General features: G+C 44.8%; 1 protein-coding gene across 2 annotated transcripts in view; it reads left to right on the plus strand.

Moving 5' to 3' along the window:
* The window catches only part of LOC139379094 (recombination signal binding protein for immunoglobulin kappa J region b), a 90,775-nt gene that overhangs the window by 65,171 nt on the left and 5,169 nt on the right, over nt 1-20,435 (plus strand). For both annotated transcript variants that reach the window (XM_071121900.1, XM_071121899.1), the window contains 6 exons: nt 676-771; nt 11,426-11,591; nt 12,922-13,096; nt 15,404-15,541; nt 18,412-18,524; nt 19,067-19,207. In XM_071121900.1, the coding sequence (XP_070978001.1) occupies nt 683-771; nt 11,426-11,591; nt 12,922-13,096; nt 15,404-15,541; nt 18,412-18,524; nt 19,067-19,207 (822 nt within the window). In that variant the 5' untranslated portion in view covers nt 676-682. The remainder of the gene's footprint in view (nt 1-675; nt 772-11,425; nt 11,592-12,921; nt 13,097-15,403; nt 15,542-18,411; nt 18,525-19,066; nt 19,208-20,435) is intronic.

Raw genomic sequence — 20,435 nt, forward strand, 5'->3', positions numbered from 1 at the left:
CTGGGGACAATAAAAGGCCACTCTGAAATGTGGAGTTTTGTCACACAACGCAATGGCACAGATGTCTCAAGTTTGCTATTAGCCGGATGACTGCAGGAATGTCCGCCATAGCTGTTGCCAGAGAATTGAATGTTAGTTTCTCTATCATAAGCCGTCTCCAACGTCACTTTAAAGAATTTGGCAGTATGTCCAAACGGCCTCACAACCGCAGACCAAGTGTAACCAAACCAGCCCAGGACCTCCACATCCGGCTTCTTCACCTGCGGGATCGCCTGAGACCAGCCACCCGGACAGCTGATGAAACTAGGGAGTAATAAATCCCTTTTGTGAGGAAAACTCATTCTGATTGGGTGGGCCTGGCTCCCAGTGGGTGGGCCTATGCCCTCCCAAGCCCACCCATGGCTACACCCCTGCCCAATCGTGAAATCCATAGATTAGGTCCTAATTCATTTATTTCAATTGAGTGATTTCTTTATATGAACTGTAACTCAGTAAAATCGTTGAAATTGTTGCATGTTGCTTCTATATTTTTGATCAGTATACTTCTGTATACTCTGTCACTTCTGTCATCTATAACTTGTTTATTTCAATGGATGAATAACAAACCTCTCTCTCATCTCTCCCTCTTTCTATCCCTCTGTTTCTAACTTCTCCCCTCTCTTCCCTTCTTCACAGAGAAGCGATGAGGAATTACCTGAAGGAGCGAGGAGACCAAACTGTCCTGATCCTGCATGCAAAGGTTGCCCAGAAATCTTATGGCAATGAAAAAAGGTAATCAACCACAACTTACCCTACACACCACTTACCCTACACACCACTTACCCTACACACCACTTACCCTACACACCACTTACCCTACACACCACTTACCCTAAGCACAACTTTCCACACCCTCCATACTTCCCACAGCTCCTACCTGGTGTAGTACCTCCCACAGCCCCTACATGGTGTGTGTGATGACCTTCGCCCCTAGTCGGCCCTACTCTGAGGTCCTGAGCAGGATTTCATCAAGGAGCTCTCTGTAGTTTGCTCCGCTAACCATTCCCTCGATCCTGACTAGTCTCCCAGTCCCTGCCACTGAAATACATCCCCACAGCATGATGCTGCCATCACCATACCTGTTGTAGTAACTAACACAGTCCCAACCCAAAAAAGGCACGTTGAAGAGTTCCCTGTTTCATTATAAGTCAATAGGTCAAGGGTTAATAGTATGGACTAAAAGGAGGTCGAAAAAAAGATCAATCACATTCCGTTGTGTCTGTGTGTAACGTAGGTGTTTTGGCCCCTCTGGCTTTCCATCTCCTACTGCGTCCAGACGGGGTTAAGCGGTTAAGTTCTCTGCAGGGCACATCCAGGAGGTTAAAGGGTAGATGGCAGGGGAACGGTAGGGCTACAGGGTTGGGGAGCACCCTGGTAGGTAGGGGGTATTGACTGAGTAGAAGTGGGTAGACGTGGGTAGACTGTTTCCTAGTTGCTGTACTAATGTTAGGTTAGAATGGTGTATGGGGTGTGTGTAGGGAGTTAATGAGCTGTTCTGAATATGGTCATCCAGTTGTAGGGGATTAGACAGAATGAAGCCTTGCTCTCGCTCTCTCTCGCGCTCATGTACACAGTGCCTTAGGAAAGTGTTCAGACCCCTGGAATTTTTCCACATCTTGTGAGGTTACAGCCTTATTCTAAAATGTATTTAATTGTTTATTTCCCCCGTCATCAATCTACACACAATACCCCATAATGACAAAGTAAAAACAGGTTTTTAGAAATGTTTGATAATTTATAGAAATTGTAAATATTATATTTATGTAAGTATTGAGACACTTTACTCTTTGTTGAAGCACCTTTGGCAGCGATTACAGCCTTGAGTCTTCTTGGGCATGATGCAACAAGCTTGGCACACCTGTATTTGGGGAGTTTCTCCCATTTTTCTCTGCAGATCCTCTCAAGCTCTGTCAGATTGGATGGGGAGCGTCGCTGCACAGCTATTTTCAAGTCTCTTCAGAGATGTTTGATTGGGTTTAAGTCCGGTCTCTGGCTGGGCCACTCAAGGACATTCAGAGACTTGTCCCGAAGCCATTCCTGCATTGTCTTGGTTGTGTGCTTGGGTTCGTTGTCCTGTTGGAAGGTAAACCTTCGCCCTACTCTGAGGTCCTGAGTGCTCTGGGGCAGGTTTCCATCAAGGATCTCTCTGTACTTCGCATCTTTCATCTTTCCCTCGATCCTGACTAGTCCCTGCTGCTGAAAAACATCCCACAGCATGATGCTGCCACCACCATGCTTCACTGTAGGGTTGGTGTCAGGTTTCTTCCAGACATGATGCTGCCACCACCATGCTTCACTGTAGGGATGGTGACAGGTTTCTTCCAGACATGATGCTGCCACCACCATGCTTCACTGTAGGGTTGGTGTCAGGTTACCTCCAGACATGATGCTTGGCATTCAGGTCAAAGAGTTCAATCTCGGTTTCATCAGACCAGAGAATCTTGTTTATTATGGTCTGATTCTTTGGGGGCCTTTTGGCAAACTCCAAGATGGCTGTTATATGTGCCTTTTACTGAGGAGTGGCTTCCGTCTGGTCACTCTACCATAAAGGCCTGTTTGGTGGAGTGCTGCAGAGATGGTTGTCCTTCTGGAAGGTTCTCCCATCTCCACAGAGGAACTCAAGAGCTCTGTCAGAGTGACCATCGGGTTCTTGGTCACCTCCCTGACCAATTCCCTTCTCCCTCGAATGCTCATTTTGTCCGGGCGTCCAGCTCTAGGAAGAGTCTTGGTGGTTCCAAACTTCTTCCATTTAAGAATGATGGTGCAGAAATGTTTTGGTACTCTTCCCCAGATCTGTGCCTCGACATAATCCTGTCTCTGAGCTCTACGGACAATTTCTTCAAACTCATGGCTTTGTTTTTGCTCTGACATGCACTGTCAACTTTGGGACCTTATATAGAGTTCTGTGTTTCTTTCCAAATCATTTCTAATCAATTGAATTTACCAATGGTGGAAAGGATGATCAATGGAAACAGGATGCACCTGATCTCAATTTCGAGTCTCATAGCAAAGAGTCTGAATACTTATGTAATAAGGTATCTGTTATTTGTTTTTAATACATTTGCAAACATTTCTAAAAACCTGTTTTTCGCTTTGTCATAATGGGGTATTGTGTGTAGATTGCGGAGGATTAAAAAAAAAAATTTTTTAGAAGAAGGCTGTAACGTAACAAAATGTGGAACAAGTCAGAGTTCTGAATACCTTCTGAAGGCACTCTCCCCTTTTCTCTCTCCCTCTCCCCTTCCTCTTGGCTGGATCTGATCATTGGAGCCCTGCCTGCCATCACACCAGAACTATGTCTTAGTAAATCAGCAGCATCTCATCAGAACTATGTCTTAGTAAATCAGCAGCATCACACCAGAACTATGTCTTAGTAAATCAGCAGCCCTCAGCCAACACTGTGACACCTCGGAGTTTTGGAGCACGAAAGAGAAGGAGCAGCATTGTGTGTGACTGCGTGTGTGTGTGACTGCGTGTGTGTGTGTGTGTGTGTGACTGCGTGTGTGTGTGTGTGTGACTGCGTGTGTGTGTGTGTCAGTATGTGTTTGTTAAATAGCTGAATTCCTCTACTCTCCTCTGTCCTCTCTGGTTAAAGTCACACTGACCAGGACAGACGATGTGAGCGGGGCCTGTTTTGGGGGTAATGGTGAGGGGGGGCCTGTTTTGGGGGTATTGGTGAGGGGGGGCCTGTTTTGGGGGTATTGGTGAGGGGGGGCCTGTTTTGGGGGTATTGGTAAGGGGGGGCCTGTTTTGGGGGTATTGGTGAGGGGGGTCCTGTTTTGGGGGTATTGGTGAGGGGGGGCCTGTTTTGGGGGTATTGGTGAGGGGGGGCCTGTTTTGGGGGTAATGGTGAGAGGGGGCCTGTTTTGGGGGTATTGGTGAGGGGGGTCCTGTTTTGGGGGTATTGGTGAGGGGGGTCCTGTTTTGGCGGCAGACCCTTTTGTAGCAATGCACCCTGGGACACATCAAGCTTCAAGTCATTCGAGTTTTCATAGTTGGTCATAAAGCCCTCAAAAACAGAACATTCATATACGTTCCTCTTATCTGACACTTATTCACTCACGATTGAGTCATTCACTATTCGACCGGGATTCGTTTTACTAGGGGAAGTTGGGTAATGTCATTATGTGCACGAACACAAAACACCACATATGTATATATTTTTTGTCCCGTCTGAGTCTGCCATGGTGGTTGTTTTTACATGGCCAGGGGTGTTCCGGACAGAATAACTGTTTGTTTTGACAAACTCCAAGTTCCTCTGACAAAGCTAGTCCCGTGCATTATGAAATCCCCTGTGTTATTCAGAGAATCACGTAGTTTGACAGGTGCTTTGTGCAGTTTGAGAAAGAGAAGAAACAGCGCTACGCATATATTATGGCCCCCGAGTGGCGCAGCGGTCTAAGACGCTGCTTCTCAGTGCTAGGGACGTCACTACAGACCCTGGTTCAATTCCAGGCTGTATCACAGCGGTCTAAGGCACTGCTTCTCAGTGCTAGAGACGTCACTACAGACCCTGGTTCAATTCCAGGCTGTATCACAGCGGTCTAAGACACTGCATCTCAGTGCTAGAGACGTCACTACAGACCCTGGTTCAATTCCAGGCTGTATCACAGCGGTCTAAGACACTGCTTCTCAGTGCTAGAGGCGTCACTACAGACCCTGGTTCCGTTCCAGGCTTATCACAGCGGTCTAAGACACTGCATCTCAGTGCTAGAGGCGTCACTACAGACCTGGGATCGGGTCCCATAGGGCGGCGCACAATTGGCCGGGTTAGGGTTTGGCCGGTGTAGGCCGTCATTGTAAAATAAGAATTTGTTCTCAACTGACTTGCCTAGTTAAATAAAAGTCAAATAAAAAAATTTATACAATATTTCATATGAATGGCCTGAATGGAGAAACTTTCACAATGAACAGTTTTGTTTATAGGCTTCGTTTTGTGCCAATTAATAGAAATGGAACATCGCCAAATGAGTCAGCTTGATTAAACGTTGTACAGAAACGTTTTGCCCCTGGGCCTGTCTAATGAAACTCTGTTAATATAGGTAGTAGATGGCACATCAGGGCATCCCCAGTTCCCCACTGAGCTAATCTTTGTAGAAATGGCTTTCTCATCACGCATCTCAGGCACGGTGCGTTGTTCAGCAGCTCTCATCAGCAGGATGGGGGGGGGGGGGGGGGGGGGGGTGGTGACGTCCACTGTGGATCGCTAAAATATAGATTATGACCACACTTCCTCAATGTAAATGGTATGGAGACACCTTCACATTCGGCAGCCAGTATGCGAGTATGCAGTGCTTGGCATGATGTTGAATATCTTCACGCTTAGAATAAACATCTCCAGGGTTTCTGTCATCGGAGTCAATTGAATGAAATACATCTATATAATTACCGGGGGCAGTTTGGAAGAACTATTCCAGTGTTCTTTACTGGGGGCAGTTTGGAAGAACTATTCCAGTGTTCTTTACTGGGGGCAGTTTGGAAGAACTATTCCAGTGTTCTTTACTGGGGGCAGTTTGGAAGAACTATTCCAGTGTTCTTTACTGGGGGCAGTTTGGAAGAACTATTCCAGTGTTCTTTACTGGGGGCAGTTTGGAAGAACTATTCCAGTGTTCTCTGGAATAGGGCACATGATGGGCTAAAAATGACACAACCAACATTTTAGTCTCTCCGCAGTGTAACTGTGGTCTCTCTGCAGTGTAACTGTGGTCTCTCTGCAGTGTAACTGTGGTCTCTCTGCAGTGTAACTGTGGTCTCTCTGCAGTGTAACTGTGGTCTCTGCAGTGTAACTGTGATCTCTCTGCAGTGTAACTGTGGTGTAACTGTGGTCTCTCTGCAGTGTAACTGTGGTCTCTCTGCAGTGTAACTGTGGTCTCTCTGCAGTGTAACTGTGGTCTCTCTGCAGTGTAACTGTGGTCTCTCTGCAGGGTAACTGTGGTCTCTCTGCAGTGTAACTGTGGTCTCTCTGCAGTGTAACTGTAGTCTCTCTGCAGTGTAACTGTGGTCTCTCTGTAGTGTAATGTATCTCTGTAGTGTAATGTACCTCTGTAGTGTAATGTACCTCTGTAGTGTAACTGTAGTCTCTCTGTAGTGTAACTGTAGTCTCTCTGTAGTGTAACTGTAGTCTCTCTGTAGTGTAATGTACCTCTGTAGTGTAATGTACCTCTGTAGTGTAATGTACCTCTGTAGTGTAATGTATCTCTGTAGTGTAATGTATCTCTGTAGTGTAATGTATCTCTGTAGTGTAATGTACCTCTGTAGTGTAACTGTAGTCTCTCTGTAGTGTAACTGTAGTCTCTCTGTAGTGTAATGTACCTCTGTAGTGTAATGTACCTCTGTAGTGTAATGTACCTCTGTAGTGTAACTGTAGTCTCTCTGTAGTGTAACTGTAGTCTCTCTGTAGTGTAACTGTAGTCTCTCTACAGTGTAACTGTAGTCTCTCTACAGTGTAACTGTGGTCTCTCTGCAGTGTAAATGTGGTCTCTCTGCAGTGTAACTGTGGTCTCTCTGCAGTGTAACTGTGGTCTCTCTGCAGTGTAACTGTGGTCTCTCTGTAGTGTAATGTATCTCTGTAGTGTAATGTATCTCTGTAGTGTAATGTACCTCTGTAGTGTAATGTACCTCTGTAGTGTAATGTACCTCTGTAGTGTAATGTATCTCTGTAGTGTAATGTATCTCTGTAGTGTAATGTATCTCTGTAGTGTAATGTATCTCTGTAGTGTAATGTACCTCTGTAGTGTAACTGTAGTCTCTCTGTAGTGTAACTGTAGTCTCTCTGTAGTGTAACTGTAGTCTCTCTGTAGTGTAATGTACCTCTGTAGTGTAATGTACCTCTGTAGTGTAATGTACCTCTGTAGTGTAACTGTAGTCTCTCTGTAGTGTAACTGTAGTCTCTCTGTAGTGTAACTGTAGTCGCTCTACAGTGTAACTGTAGTCTCTCTACAGTGTAACTGTGGTCTCTCTGCAGTGTAAATGTGGTCTCTCTGCAGTGTAACTGTGGTCTCTCTGCAGTGTAACTGTGGTCTCTCTGCAGTGTAACTGTGGTCTCTCTGTAGTGTAATGTATCTCTGTAGTGTAATGTATCTCTGTAGTGTAATGTACATCTGTAGTGTAATGTACCTCTGTAGTGTAATGTACCTCTGTAGTGTAATGTATCTCTGTAGTGTAATGCATCTCTGTAGTGTAACTGTAGTCTCTCTGTAGTGTAATGTACCTCTGTAGTGTAACTGTAGTCTCTCTGTAGTGTAACTGTAGTCTCTCTGTAGTGTAACTGTAGTCTCTCTGCAGTGTAACTGTGGTCTCTCTGCAGTGTAACTGTGGTCTCTCTGCAGTGTAACTGTGGTCTCTCTGCAGTGTAAATGTGGTCTCTCTGCAGTGTAACTGTGGTCTCTCTGCAGTGTAACTGTGGTCTCTCTGCAGTGTAACTGTAGTCTCTCTGTAGTGTAACTGTGGTCTCTCTGTAGTGTAACTGTGGTCTCTCTGTAGTGTAACTGTGGTCTCTCTGCAGTGTAACTGTGGTCTCTCTGCAGTGTAACTGTAGTCTCTCTGTAGTGTAATGTATCTCTGTAGTGTAATGTATCTCTGTAGTGTAATGTATCTCTGTAGTGTAATGTATCTCTGTAGTGTAATGTACCTCTGTAGTGTAATGTATCTCTGTAGTGTAATGTATCTCTGTAGTGTAATGTATCTCTGTAGTGTAATGTATCTCTGTAGTGTAATGTACCTCTGTAGTGTAATGTACCTCTGTAGTGTAATGTACCTCTGTAGTGTACTGTACCTCTGTAGTGTAATGTACCTCTGTAGTGTAATGTATCTCTGTAGTGTAATGTACCTCTGTAGTGTAACTGTAGTCTCTCTGTAGTGTAACTGTGGTCTCTCTGTAGTGTAACTGTGGTCTCTCTGCAGTGTAACTGTGGTCTCTCTGCAGTGTAACTGTAGTCTCTCTGTAGTGTAATGTATCTCTGTAGTGTAATGTATCTCTGTAGTGTAATGTATCTCTGTAGTGTAATGTATCTCTGTAGTGTAATGTACCTCTGTAGTGTAATGTACCTCTGTAGTGTAATGTACCTCTGTAGTGTAATGTACCTCTGTAGTGTAATGTATCTCTGTAGTGTAATGCATCTCTGTAGTGTAACTGTAGTCTCTCTGTAGTGTAATGTACCTCTGTAGTGTAACTGTAGTCTCTCTGTAGTGTAACTGTAGTCTCTCTGTAGTGTAACTGTGGTCTCTCTGCAGTGTAAATGTGGTCTCTCTGCAGTGTAACTGTGGTCTCTCTGCAGTGTAACTGTGGTCTCTCTGCAGTGTAACTGTAGTCTCTCTGCAGTGTAATGTATCTCTGTAGTGTAATGTATCTCTGTAGTGTAATGTATCTCTGTAGTGTAATGTATCTCTGTAGTGTAATGTACCTCTAGTGTAACTGTAGTCTCTCTGTAGTGTAACTGTAGTCTCTCTGTAGTGTAATGTACCTCTGTAGTGTAATGTACCTCTGTAGTGTAATGTATCTCTGTAGTGTAATGTATCTCTGTAGTGTAATGTATCTCTGTAGTGTAACTGTAGTCTCTCTGTAGTGTAATGTACCTCTGTAGTGTAATGTACCTCTGTAGTGTAATGTATCTCTGTAGTGTAATGTATCTCTGTAGTGTAACTGTAGTCTCTCTGTAGTGTAATGTATCTCTGTAGTGTAATGTATCTCTGTAGTGTAATGTATCTCTGTAGTGTAATGTATCTCTGTAGTGTAATGTATCTCTGTAGTGTAATGTATCTCTGTAGTGTATCTCTGTAGTGTAATGTATCTCTGTAGTGTAATGTATCTCTGTAGTGTAATGTACCTCTGTAGTGTAATGTATCTCTGTAGTGTAATGTATCTCTGTAGTGTAATGTATCTCTGTAATGTATCTCTGTAGTGTAATGTATCTCTGTAGTGTAATGTACCTCTGTAGTGTAACTGTAGTCTCTCTGTAGTGTAACTGTAGTCTCTCTGTAGTGTAATGTACCTCTGTAGTGTAATGTATCTCTGTAGTGTAACTGTAGTCTCTCTGTAGTGTAATGTACCTCTGTAGTGTAATGTACCTCTGTAGTGTAATGTATCTCTGTAGTGTAATGTATCTCTGTAGTGTAACTGTAGTCTCTCTGTAGTGTAACTGTGGTCTCTCTGCAGTGTAACTGTGGTCTCTCTGTAGTGTAATGTACCTCTGTAGTGTAATGTACCTCTGTAGTGTAATGTATCTCTGTAGTGTAATGTATCTCTGTAGTGTAATGTATCTCTGTAGTGTAATGTACCTCTGTAGTGTAATGTATCTCTGTAGTGTAATGTATCTCTGTAGTGTACTGTAGTCTCTCTGTAGTGTAATGTACCTCTGTAGTGTAATGTACCTCTGTAGTGTAATGTACCTCTGTAGTGTAATGTACCTCTGTAGTGTACTGTACCTCTGTAGTGTAATGTACCTCTGTAGTGTAATGTATCTCTGTAGTGTAATGTATCTCTGTAGTGTAATGTATCTCTGTAGTGTAATGTATCTCTGTAGTGTAATGTACCTCTGTAGTGTAATGTATCTCTGTAGTGTAATGTACCTCTGTAGTGTAATGTATCTCTGTAGTGTAATGTATCTCTGTAGTGTAATGTATCTCTGTAGTGTAACTGTAGTCTCTCTGTAGTGTAATGTATCTCTGTAGTGTAATGTATCTCTGTAGTGTAATGTATCTCTGTAGTGTAATGTATCTCTGTAGTGTAATGTACCTCTGTAGTGTAATGTACCTCTGTAGTGTAATGTATCTCTGTAGTGTAATGTACCTCTGTAGTGTAATGTACCTCTGTAGTGTAATGTATCTCTGTAGTGTAATGTACCTCTGTAGTGTAACTCTAATCTCCAACTCAACATTATGAAGTTGTTCCTAATATTTTGTACACTGTGTGTAGTCACACACACGTTAGTTAGTGTTTCATTCTGAAATGACCAACGTTGGTTTGGGTCAGCTCTCCGGGAGTGTGTCCCTCTCTAAGGAAGAGCCTAGTGGGCTTGGCGTCGCTGTCGGTGTGTGTGTGTGTGTTTACAATATGAATGCTTGTCTGTGTTTTGATACACAATAGGAGCTCTGAGCATGAATAAATTGTGTGTGTGTAAAGATGGGTTTTCCACAGAAATCTCCCTCTTTCTCTCTCTCTTTTAGGAGATGAAAGCAGACTGGTGGTATCTGTCACTCTCCTTCTTTTCAGACTAGACAGACAGTCTCATGACAAGTGTCTCCATGTGACCCACTTTCCTTCTTTCCCTGCACATGCTCATAAAAACAAACCGCTTTAGTTATTTTGAAGAGCAACATGGGTGAAAACATTTTGATATTTTTCCCTAAAGAGGGGACATGACTGAGACTAGTAAAAGTGTTGTTTTAAGCAATCTACATGTTTATTTCTCCTGACATGTCTCCCTGAGGTACTGGCTAAAATTCAAGTTCTTGTCAGATTCGACTCGAGCAAGCCTCATTGGTTATTGTATTAACATTTCACTTTCTCCTTTGAAAATTTAACAAGGTTTTACAGGATTTTAGTAGTTGTTTTGAGAAGTTTGTTTGTCACTCAAAGAAATGCGCTGACAACTTGGCTGAAACTTAATTCCCAAGATTTTCTTTATTTGTTTATATCACACTGCCATCTAGTGGCAGAACGTCTAACATGCAGTATGACATGTTTATGAACATTCTGGACCCACCAGACCAGAGTAGATTCCAGACTGTTCTATCGTTAGTGTGTGTCTGGTGTGTGTGTGTGTGTGTGTGTGTGTGTGTGTGTGTGTAAAGTATTATAGCTATTAATCATTTGATGTGTGTGTAGTCTGGGCAGTGGTGTGTACACTGAGGATACAAAACATTAGGAGCACCTGCTCTTTACATGACAGACTTACCAGGTGATGATCGCTTATTGATGTCACTTGTTAAATCCACTCCAATCAGTGTAGATGAAGGAGAGGAGACACATTTAAAATGGATTTTTAATCCTTGAGACATGTATTGTGAAGACTGGGCAAGACAAACTATTGAAGTGCCTTTGAACTGGGTATTGTAGTAGATGCCAGGTGCACCGGTGTGAGTGTGTCAAGAATTGCAACGGTGCTGGGTTTTTTCACACTCAACAGTTTCCCGTGTGTTTCAAGAATGGTCCACCACCCAGAGGACATCCAGACAACTGGACACAACTGTGGGGAGCATTGGAGTCAACATGGGCCAGCATCCCTGTGGAACGCTTTCAATACCTTGTAGAGTCCATACCCCGACGAATTGAGGCTCTTCTGAGGGAGAAAGGTGGGGGTGGGGGTGGTTTCGCTCAATGTTAGGAAGGTGTTCCTAATGTTTGCTATACTCAGTGTATGTAAATTATACTGGTGTGTGTGTTCAGGTTCTTCTGTCCACCTCCATGTGTCTACCTGATGGGCTCTGGCTGGAAGAAGAAGAGAGAGGAGATGGAGAGAGAGGGCTGTTCAGAGCAGGAGGCTCAGCCCTGTGCCTTTATAGGGATAGGAAACAGTGACCAGGAGATGCAACAGCTCAACATCGAGGGAAAGGTAGGGCCCTGTACACTTCTTTGTCTCGCTCTCTCTCGTTCCCTCCCTTTTTTCCTGTCCCACTCACACCTCTCTCTCTGTCCCACTCACACCTCTCTCGCTGTCCCACTCACACCTCTCTCTCTGTCCCACTCACACCTCTCTCTCTGTCCCACTCACACCTCTCTCTCTGTCCCACTCACACCTCTCTCTCTGTCCCACTCACACCTCTCTCTCTGTCCCACTCACACCTCTCTCTCTGTCCCACTCACACCTCTCTCTCTGTCCCACTCACACCTCTCTCTCTCTGTCCCACTCACACCTCTCTCTCTGTCCCACTCACACCTCTCTCTCTGTCCCACTCACACCTCTCTCTCTGTCCCACTCACACCTCTCTCTCTGTCTCACTCACACCTCTCTCTCTGTCTCTCTCTCTCTGTCTCTCTCTCTCTCTCTCTCTCTCTCTCTCTCTCTCTCTCTCTCTCTCTCTCTGTCTCTGTCTCTGTCTCTGTCTCTCTCTCTCTCTCTGTCTCACTCACACCTCTCTCTCTCTCGGTCTCTCTCTGCCTCTCTCTCTCTGTCTCTCTCTCTCTGTCTCTCTCTCTCACTCTCTCTGTCTCTCTCTGTCTCACTATCTCTGTCTCTCTCTCTCTCTCTCTCTCTCTCTCTCTCTCTGTCTCACTCACTCACTCTCTGTCTCTGTCTCACTCACACCTCTCTCTCTCTCTCGGTCTGTCTCTCTCTCTGCCTCTCTCTCTCTGTCTCTCTGTCTCACTCTCTCTGTCTCACTCTCTCTGTCTCTCTCTGTCTCACTCTCTCTGTCTCTCTCTCTCTGTCTGTCTCTCTCTCTGTCTCACTTTCTCTGTCTCTCTCACTCACTCACTCTCTGTCTCTCTCTCACTCACTCTCTCTCTGTCTCTCTCTCTCTCTGTCTCACTCACTCTCTGTCTCTCTCTCTGTCTCTGTCTCTCTGTCTCACTCACACCTCTCTCTCTCTCTCTCTCTCTCTGTCTCACTCACTCTCTCTCTCTCTCTCTGTCTCACTCACTCTCTGTCTCACTCTCTGTCTCTCTCTCTTTCTCTCTCTCTGTCTCTCTCTCTATCTCTCTCTCTCTGTCTCTGTCTCTCTCTGTCTCTCTCTCTCTGTCTCTCTCTCTCTGTCTCTCTCTGTCTCTCTCTCTCACTCTCTCTGTCTCTCTCTCTCACTCTCTCTGTCTCTCACTCTCTCTCTCTCTCTCTCTCTCTGTCTCTCTCTCTGTCTGTCTCACTCTGTCTCTCTGTCTCTCTCACTCACTCTCACCAAAGAAATTACTAACTGGTGCCTGGCCTTATTTTTTCCCCTCTCACTCAGAACTATTGCACAGCCAAAACCTTGTACATATCAGACTCCGACAAGAGAAAGCACTTCATGCTGTCGGTCAAGATGTTCTACGGCAACAGCGCCGACATCGGCGTCTTCCTTAGTAAGAGGATAAAAGTCATTTCCAAGCCCTCCAAGAAGAAACAGTCCCTGAAGAACGCAGACCGTGAGTCACACAAACGCCAACACACACACACACACACTCATAGGGCCCTGCTTTCAAAAGGCATCCTTCCTTCCTTGAACATGACGTGGCTCGTGAAAGATGTCTATTGAAACTATTGTATCGTGTTCAAACTATGTTCATTTCTACCATTCACAATGCTACTATTGCTCTTCAACAAAGTTTCCCTGTTTGCCAGTCTTGTCGCTAGAGGGCGCTACAGCTCAAAAAACAGATGACAACCGATGCCTGAAAAATGACCCAATGTTCAATATTGTTAAGTCGCTGTAGAGTTTGTTTTTTGGCCCGCTTTCTACCCTCTTCTCTCTCATCTTATCACCCAGACGGGGACATGTGTTGTTCTCACATCTTTTCACCCAGACAGGGACATGTGTTGTTCTCACATCTTATCACCCAGACGGGGACATGTGTTGTTCTCTCTCTTGTTATCACCCAGACGGGGACATGTGTTGTTCTCTCTCATGTTATCACCCAGACGGGGACATGTGTTCTTCTCTCTCTTGTTATCACCCAGACGGGGACATGTGTTGTTCTCTCTCATGTTATCACCCAGACGGGGACATGTGTTGTTCTCTCTCATCTTATCACCCAGACAGGGACATGTGTTCTTCTCTCTCTTGTTATCACCCAGACGGGGACATGTGTTGTTCTCTCTCATGTTATCACCCAGACGGGGACATGTTGTTCTCTCTCATGTTATCACCCAGACGGGGACATGTGTTGTTCTCTCTCATGTTATCACCCAGACGGGGACATGTTGTTCTCTCACATCTTATCACCCAGACGGGGACATTTGTTGTTCTCTCTCATGTTATCACCCAGACGGGGACATGTGTTGTTCTCACATCTTATCACCCAGACAGGGACATGTGTTGTTCTCACATCTTATCACCCAGACGGGGACATGTGTTGTTCTCTCACATCTTATCACCCAGACAGGGACATGTGTTGTTCTCACATCTTATCACCCAGACGGGGACATGTGTTGTTCTCTCACATCTTATCACCCAGACGGGGACATGTGTTGTTCTCTCTCATGTTATCACCCAGACGGGGACATGTGTTGTTCTCACATCTTATCACCCAGACAGGGACATGTGTTGTTCTCACATCTTATCACCCAGACGGGGACATGTGTTGTTCTCTCACATCTTATCACCCAGACGGGGACATGTGTTGTTCTCTCTCATGTTATCACCCAGACGGGGACATGTTGTTCTCTCACATCTTATCACCCAGACGGGGACATGTGTTGTTCTCTCTCATGTTATCACCCAGACGGGGACATGTGTTGTTCTCACATCTTATCACCCAGACGGGGACATGTGTTGTTCTCACATCTTATCACCCAGACGGGGACATGTGTTGTTCTCTCACATCTTATCACCCAGACGGGGACATGTTGTTCTCTCACATCTTATCACCCAGACGGGGACATGTTGTTCTCTCTCATCTTATCACCCAGACGGGGACATGTTGTTCTCTCTCATCTTATCACCCAGACGGGGACATGTTGTTCTCTCACATCTTATCACCCAGACGGGGACATGTGTTGTTCTCACATCTTATCACCCAGACGGGGACATGTGTTGTTCTCTCACATCTTATCACCCAGACAGGGACATGTGTTGTTCTCACATCTTATCACCCAGACGGGGACATGTGTTGTTCTCTCACATCTTATCACCCAGACGGGGACATGTGTTGTTCTCACATCTTATCACCCAGACGGGGACATGTGTTGTTCTCTCACATCTTATCACCCAGACGGGGACATGTGTTGTTCTCTCACATCTTATCACCCAGACGGGGACATGTGTTGTTCTCTCACATCTTATCACCCAGACGGGGACATGTGTTGTTCTCTCTCAGGTTATCACCCAGACGGGGACATGTGTTGTTCTCTCACATCTTATCACCCAGACGGGGACATGTGTTGTTCTCTCTCAGGTTATCACCCAGACGGGGACATGTGTTGTTCTCTCACATCTTATCACCCAGACGGGGACATGTGTTGTTCTCACATCTTATCACCCAGACGGGGACATGTGTTGTTCTCTCACATCTTATCACCCAGACGGGGACATGTGTTGTTCTCTCTCAGGTTATCACCCAGACGGGGACATGTGTTGTTCTCTCACATCTTATCACCCAGACGGGGACATGTGTTGTTCTCTCACATCTTATCACCCAGACGGGGACATGTGTTGTTCTCTCACATCTTATCACCCAGACGTACATGTAGTGTGTTCTCTTTATCTCTCTCTCTGTGTGTGTCTCCTACTGCAGTGTGTATTGCATCGGGGACCAAGGTGGCCCTGTTCAACCGGTTGCGGTCCCAGACTGTCAGCACGCGCTACCTACATGTGGAGGGGGGGAACTTCCACGCCAGCTCCCAGCAATGGGGTGCCTTCTACGTTCACCTGTGTGAGTGTGGTACACACACTTCCACTGTAAAAATGTGTGTAAGGGTTTATGTGTGTATGGGCAATGTATTTCATTTTTAAAAATCTTTATTTAACTAGACAAGTCAGTTAAGAAAAAAAATCTTATTTTACAATGACAGCCTACCGGGGAACAGTGGATTAACTCCCTCGTTCAGGGGCGGAACAACATATTTTTACCTTGTCAGCTCGGGAATTCAATCTTGCTACCTTTCGGTTACTAGTCCAACGCTCTAACCACTAGGCTATCTGCCGCCCCAAATGGGTAATGTATGTGTGTGTGGGTAATGTATGGGTAATGTGTGTGTGGGTAATGTATGGGTAATGTGTGTGTGGGTAATGTATGGGTAATGTGTGTGTGGGTAATGTATGGGTAATGTGTGTGTGGGTAATGTATGGGTAATGTGTGTGTGGGTAATGTATGGGTAATGTGTGTGTGGGTAATGTGTGGGTAATGTGTGTGTGTGTGGGTAATGTGTGTGTGGGTAATGTATGGGTAATGTGTGCGTGTGTGGGTAATGTATGGGTAATGTGTGCATGTGTGGGTAATATATGGGTAATGTGTGTGGGTAATATATGGGTAATGTGTGCATGTGTGGGTAATATATGGGTAATGTGTGTGGGTAATGTATGGGTAATGTGTGCATGTGTGGGTAATATATGGGTAATGTGTGTGGGTAATATATGGGTAATGTGTGGGTAATGTATGGGTAATGTGTATAGGGAAGCATTCAAACCCCTTCACTTTTTCCACATTTTGTTATGTTACAGCCTTATTCTAAAATTGCATTTTATTCCCTCATCAATCGACACACACTACCCCATAATGACAGATATTACTCAGTACTTTGTTGAAGCACCTTTAGCAGCAATTACAGCCTTGAGTCTTCTTGGGTATGACGCTACGAGCTTGGCAAACCTGTATTTGGGGAGTTTCTCTCATTCTTCTCTGTAGATCCTCTCAAGCTCTGTCAGGTTGGAGGGGGAGTGTTGCTGTACAGATATTTTCAGGTCTCTCCTGAGATGTTTGACCGGGTTCAAGTCCGTGCTCTGGCTGGACCACTCAAGGACATTCAGAGACTTGTCCCGAAGCCACTCCTGTGTTGTCTTGGTTGTGTGCTTGGGTTCGTTGTCCTGTTGGAAGGTGAACCTTCGCCCCAGTCTGAGGTCCTGAGCGCCCTGGGGCAGGTTTTCATCAAGGAGCTCTCTGTACTCTGCTCCTTTCATCTTTCCCTCAATCCTGACTAGTCTCCCAGTCCCTGCTACTGAAAAACATCCCCACAGCATGATGCTGCCACCACCGTGCTTCACTTTAGGGATGGTGCCAGGTTTCCTCCAGAAGTGATGCTTGGCATTCAGGCCAAAGAGTTCAATCTGATTGGTGGAGTGCTGCAGAGAAGGTTGTCCTTCTGGAAGGTTCTCCAATCTCCACAGAGGAACTCTGAAGCTCTGTCAGAGTGACTATTGGGTTTTTGGTCACCTCCCTGACTAAGGCCCTTCTCCCTGATTGCTCAGTTTGGCCGGGAAGCCAGCTCTTGGAAGAGTCTTGGTGGTTCCAAACTTCTTCCATTTAAGAATGATGTTCTTGGGGACCTTCAATGCTGCAGACATTTTTTGGTACCCTTCCCCAGATCTGTGCCTCGACACAATCCTGTCTCAGACCTCTACGGATAATTCCTTCGACCTCATGGCTTGGTCTTTGCTCTGACATGCACTGTCAACTGTGGGATCTTATATTGACAGGTGTTTGCCTTTCCAAATCATGTCCAATCAATTGAATTTACCACAGGTGGACTTGAATCAAGTTGTAGAAACATCTCAAGGATGATCAATGGAAACAGGATGCACCTGAGCTCAATTGTGAGTCTCATAGCAAAGAGTCTGAATACTTCTGTAAATAAGGTGTTTTTGTTTTTTATAAACGTGCAAAAAATACTTACCTGTTTTTGCTTTGTCATTATGGGGTATTGTGATGTCATTATGGGGTATTGTGATGTCATTATGGGGTATTGTGATGTCATTATGGGGTATTGTGATGTTATTATGGGGTATGGTGATGTCATTATGGGGTATGGTGATGTCATTATGGGGTATTGTGATGTCATTATGGGGTATTGTGATGTCATTATGGGGTATTGTGATGTCATTATGGGGTATTGTGATGTCATTATGGGGTATTGTGATGTCATTATGGGGTATGGTGATGTCATTATGGGGTATTGTGATGTCATTATGGGGTATTGTGATGTCATTATGGGGTATTGTGATGTCATTATGGGGTATGGTGATGTCATTATGGGGTATGGTGATGTCATTATGGGGTATTGTGATGTCATTATGGGGTATTGTGATGTCATTATGGGGTATTGTGATGTCATTATGGGGTATTGTGATGTCATTATGGGGTATTGTGATGTCATTATGGGGTATTGTGATGTCATTATGGGGTATTGTGATGTCATTATGGGGTATTGTGATGTCATTATGGGGTATTGTGATGTCATTATGGGGTATTGTGATGTCTTTATGGGGTATTGTGATGTCATTATGGGGTATTGTGATGTCATTATGGGGTATTGTGATGTCTTTATGGGGTATTGTGTGTAGATTGAGGACATTTGTTTATGTAATTCATTTTAGAATAAGACTGTAATGTAACAACATTTTGATAAAGTCAAGCGGTCTGAATATTTTCTGATTCCACGGTATGGGTAAATGACAATACCATGCTTTGTTTTAAAGTGGATTGTTGAGAGGCTTGACGTTACATTTCCACCCTAAAATTCTTTATACTCAGTGTAAGTGTATGTGCTATTGCAACAAAATATGAATGTTGTGTGTCCTGTTCCCCAGTGGATGACGAGGAGTCTGAAGGAGAGGAGTTCACTGTGAGAGATGGCTACATCCACTATGGACAGACGGTCAAACTGGTCTGCTCAGTCACCGGGATGGCCCTGCCACGCCTGGTACTACCCACCACTTCACTCTCTTTTACATCTGTTTCTCCTCTCTCCATGTTTCTCTCCTCTCTCCATGTTTCTCTCCATGTTTCTCTCCCTTCTCCATGTTTCTCTCCTCTCTCCATGTTTCTCTCCATGTTTCTCTCCATGTTTCTCTCCTCTCTCCATGTTTCTCTCCATGTTTCTCTCCTCTCTCCATGTTTCTCTCCATGTTTCTCTCCCCTCTCCATGTTTCTCTCCATGTTTCTCTCCTCTCTCCATGTTTCTCTCCATGTTTCTCTCCTCTCTCCATGTTTCTCTCCTCTCTCCATGTTTCTCTCCATGTTTCTCTCCATGTTTCTCTCCTCTCTCCATGTTTCTCTCCATGTTTCTCTCCTCTCTCCATGTTTCTCTCCATGTTTCTCTCCCCTCTCCATGTTTCTCTCCCCTCTCCATGTTTCTCTTTATTACCAACACACACACACACACTAATGAAAGTTAATGATGTTATTTGTACACTGAGCTCTAAGCAACTAAACCCTAAACACCAGCCTGTCTGTGTGTGTCAGATCATCCGTAAGGTGGACAAGCAGACGGCCTTGTTGGATGCAGACGACCCCGTCTCCCAGCTGCACAAGTGTTCATTCTACCTGAAGGACACAGAGCGGATGTACCTGTGCCTTTCCCAAGAGAGGATCATACAGTTTCAAGTGAGTGAGACACTACCTTCCATTACGCGTTGAGACTACCTTCCATTACGCGTTGAGACTAGTTGAGACCACCTTCATTACGTGTTGAGACCACCATTACGCGTTGAGACTACCTTCATTACGCGTTGAGACTACCTTCATTACGTGTTGAGACTACCTTCATTACGCGTTGAGACTACCTTCATTACGCGTTGAGACTACCTTCCATTACGCGTTGAGACTAGTTGAGACCACCTTCATTACGTGTTGAGACCACCATTACGCGTTGAGACTACCTCCATTACGCGTTGAGACTACCTTCCATTACGCGTTGAGACTAGTTGAGACCACCTTCATTACGCGTTGAGACCACCATTACGCATTGAGACTACCTTCATTACGCGTTGAGACTACCTTCATTACGCGTTGAGACTACATTCATTACACGTTGAGACCACCTTCATTACGCGTTGAGACTAGTTGAGACTACCTTCATTACGCGTTGAGACCACCTTCATTACGCGTTGAGACCACCTTCATTACGCGTTGAGACTAGTTGAGACTACCTTCATTACGCATTGAGACTACCTTCATTACATGTTGAGACCACCTTCATTACGCGTTGAGACTACCTTCATTACGCGTTGAGACTACCTTCATTACGCGTTGAGACCACCTTCATTACACGTTGAGACTAGTTGAGACCACCTTCATTACGCGTTGAGACTAGTTGAGACCACCTTCATTACGTGTTGAGTCTACCTTCATTACGCGTTGAGACTACCTTCATTACGCGTTGAGACCACCTTCATTACGCGTTGAGACCACCTTCATTACGCGTTGAGACTACCTTCATTACGCGTTGAGACCACCTTCATTACGCGTTGAGACTAGTTGAGACTACCTTCATTACGCGTTGAGACCACCTTCATTACGCGTTGAGACTAGTTGAGACTACATTCATTACACGTTGAGACCACCTTCATTACGCGTTGAGACTACTTAAATTGACCCCATATTTGCAGTAACCAATCAGAATGATCTTGTGAGAAAATGTATTCTTGGATGGTGAACATTATTTTGTTCCTAGTTTACAATCTTCAAATTCTCCCGAGTGGTGCAGGTGTCTAAGGAACTGCATCTCAGTGCAAGAGACAACACTACAGTCCCTGGTTCGAATCCAGGCTGAATCACATCCGGCCGTGTTTTGAAGTCCCTTAGAGCAATTGCTATTGGCCCAGCTTCGTCT

Source organism: Oncorhynchus clarkii, chromosome 21 (genome assembly GCF_045791955.1).
Source record: "Oncorhynchus clarkii lewisi isolate Uvic-CL-2024 chromosome 21, UVic_Ocla_1.0, whole genome shotgun sequence".
Taxonomy (NCBI): Eukaryota; Metazoa; Chordata; class Actinopteri; order Salmoniformes; family Salmonidae; genus Oncorhynchus; species Oncorhynchus clarkii.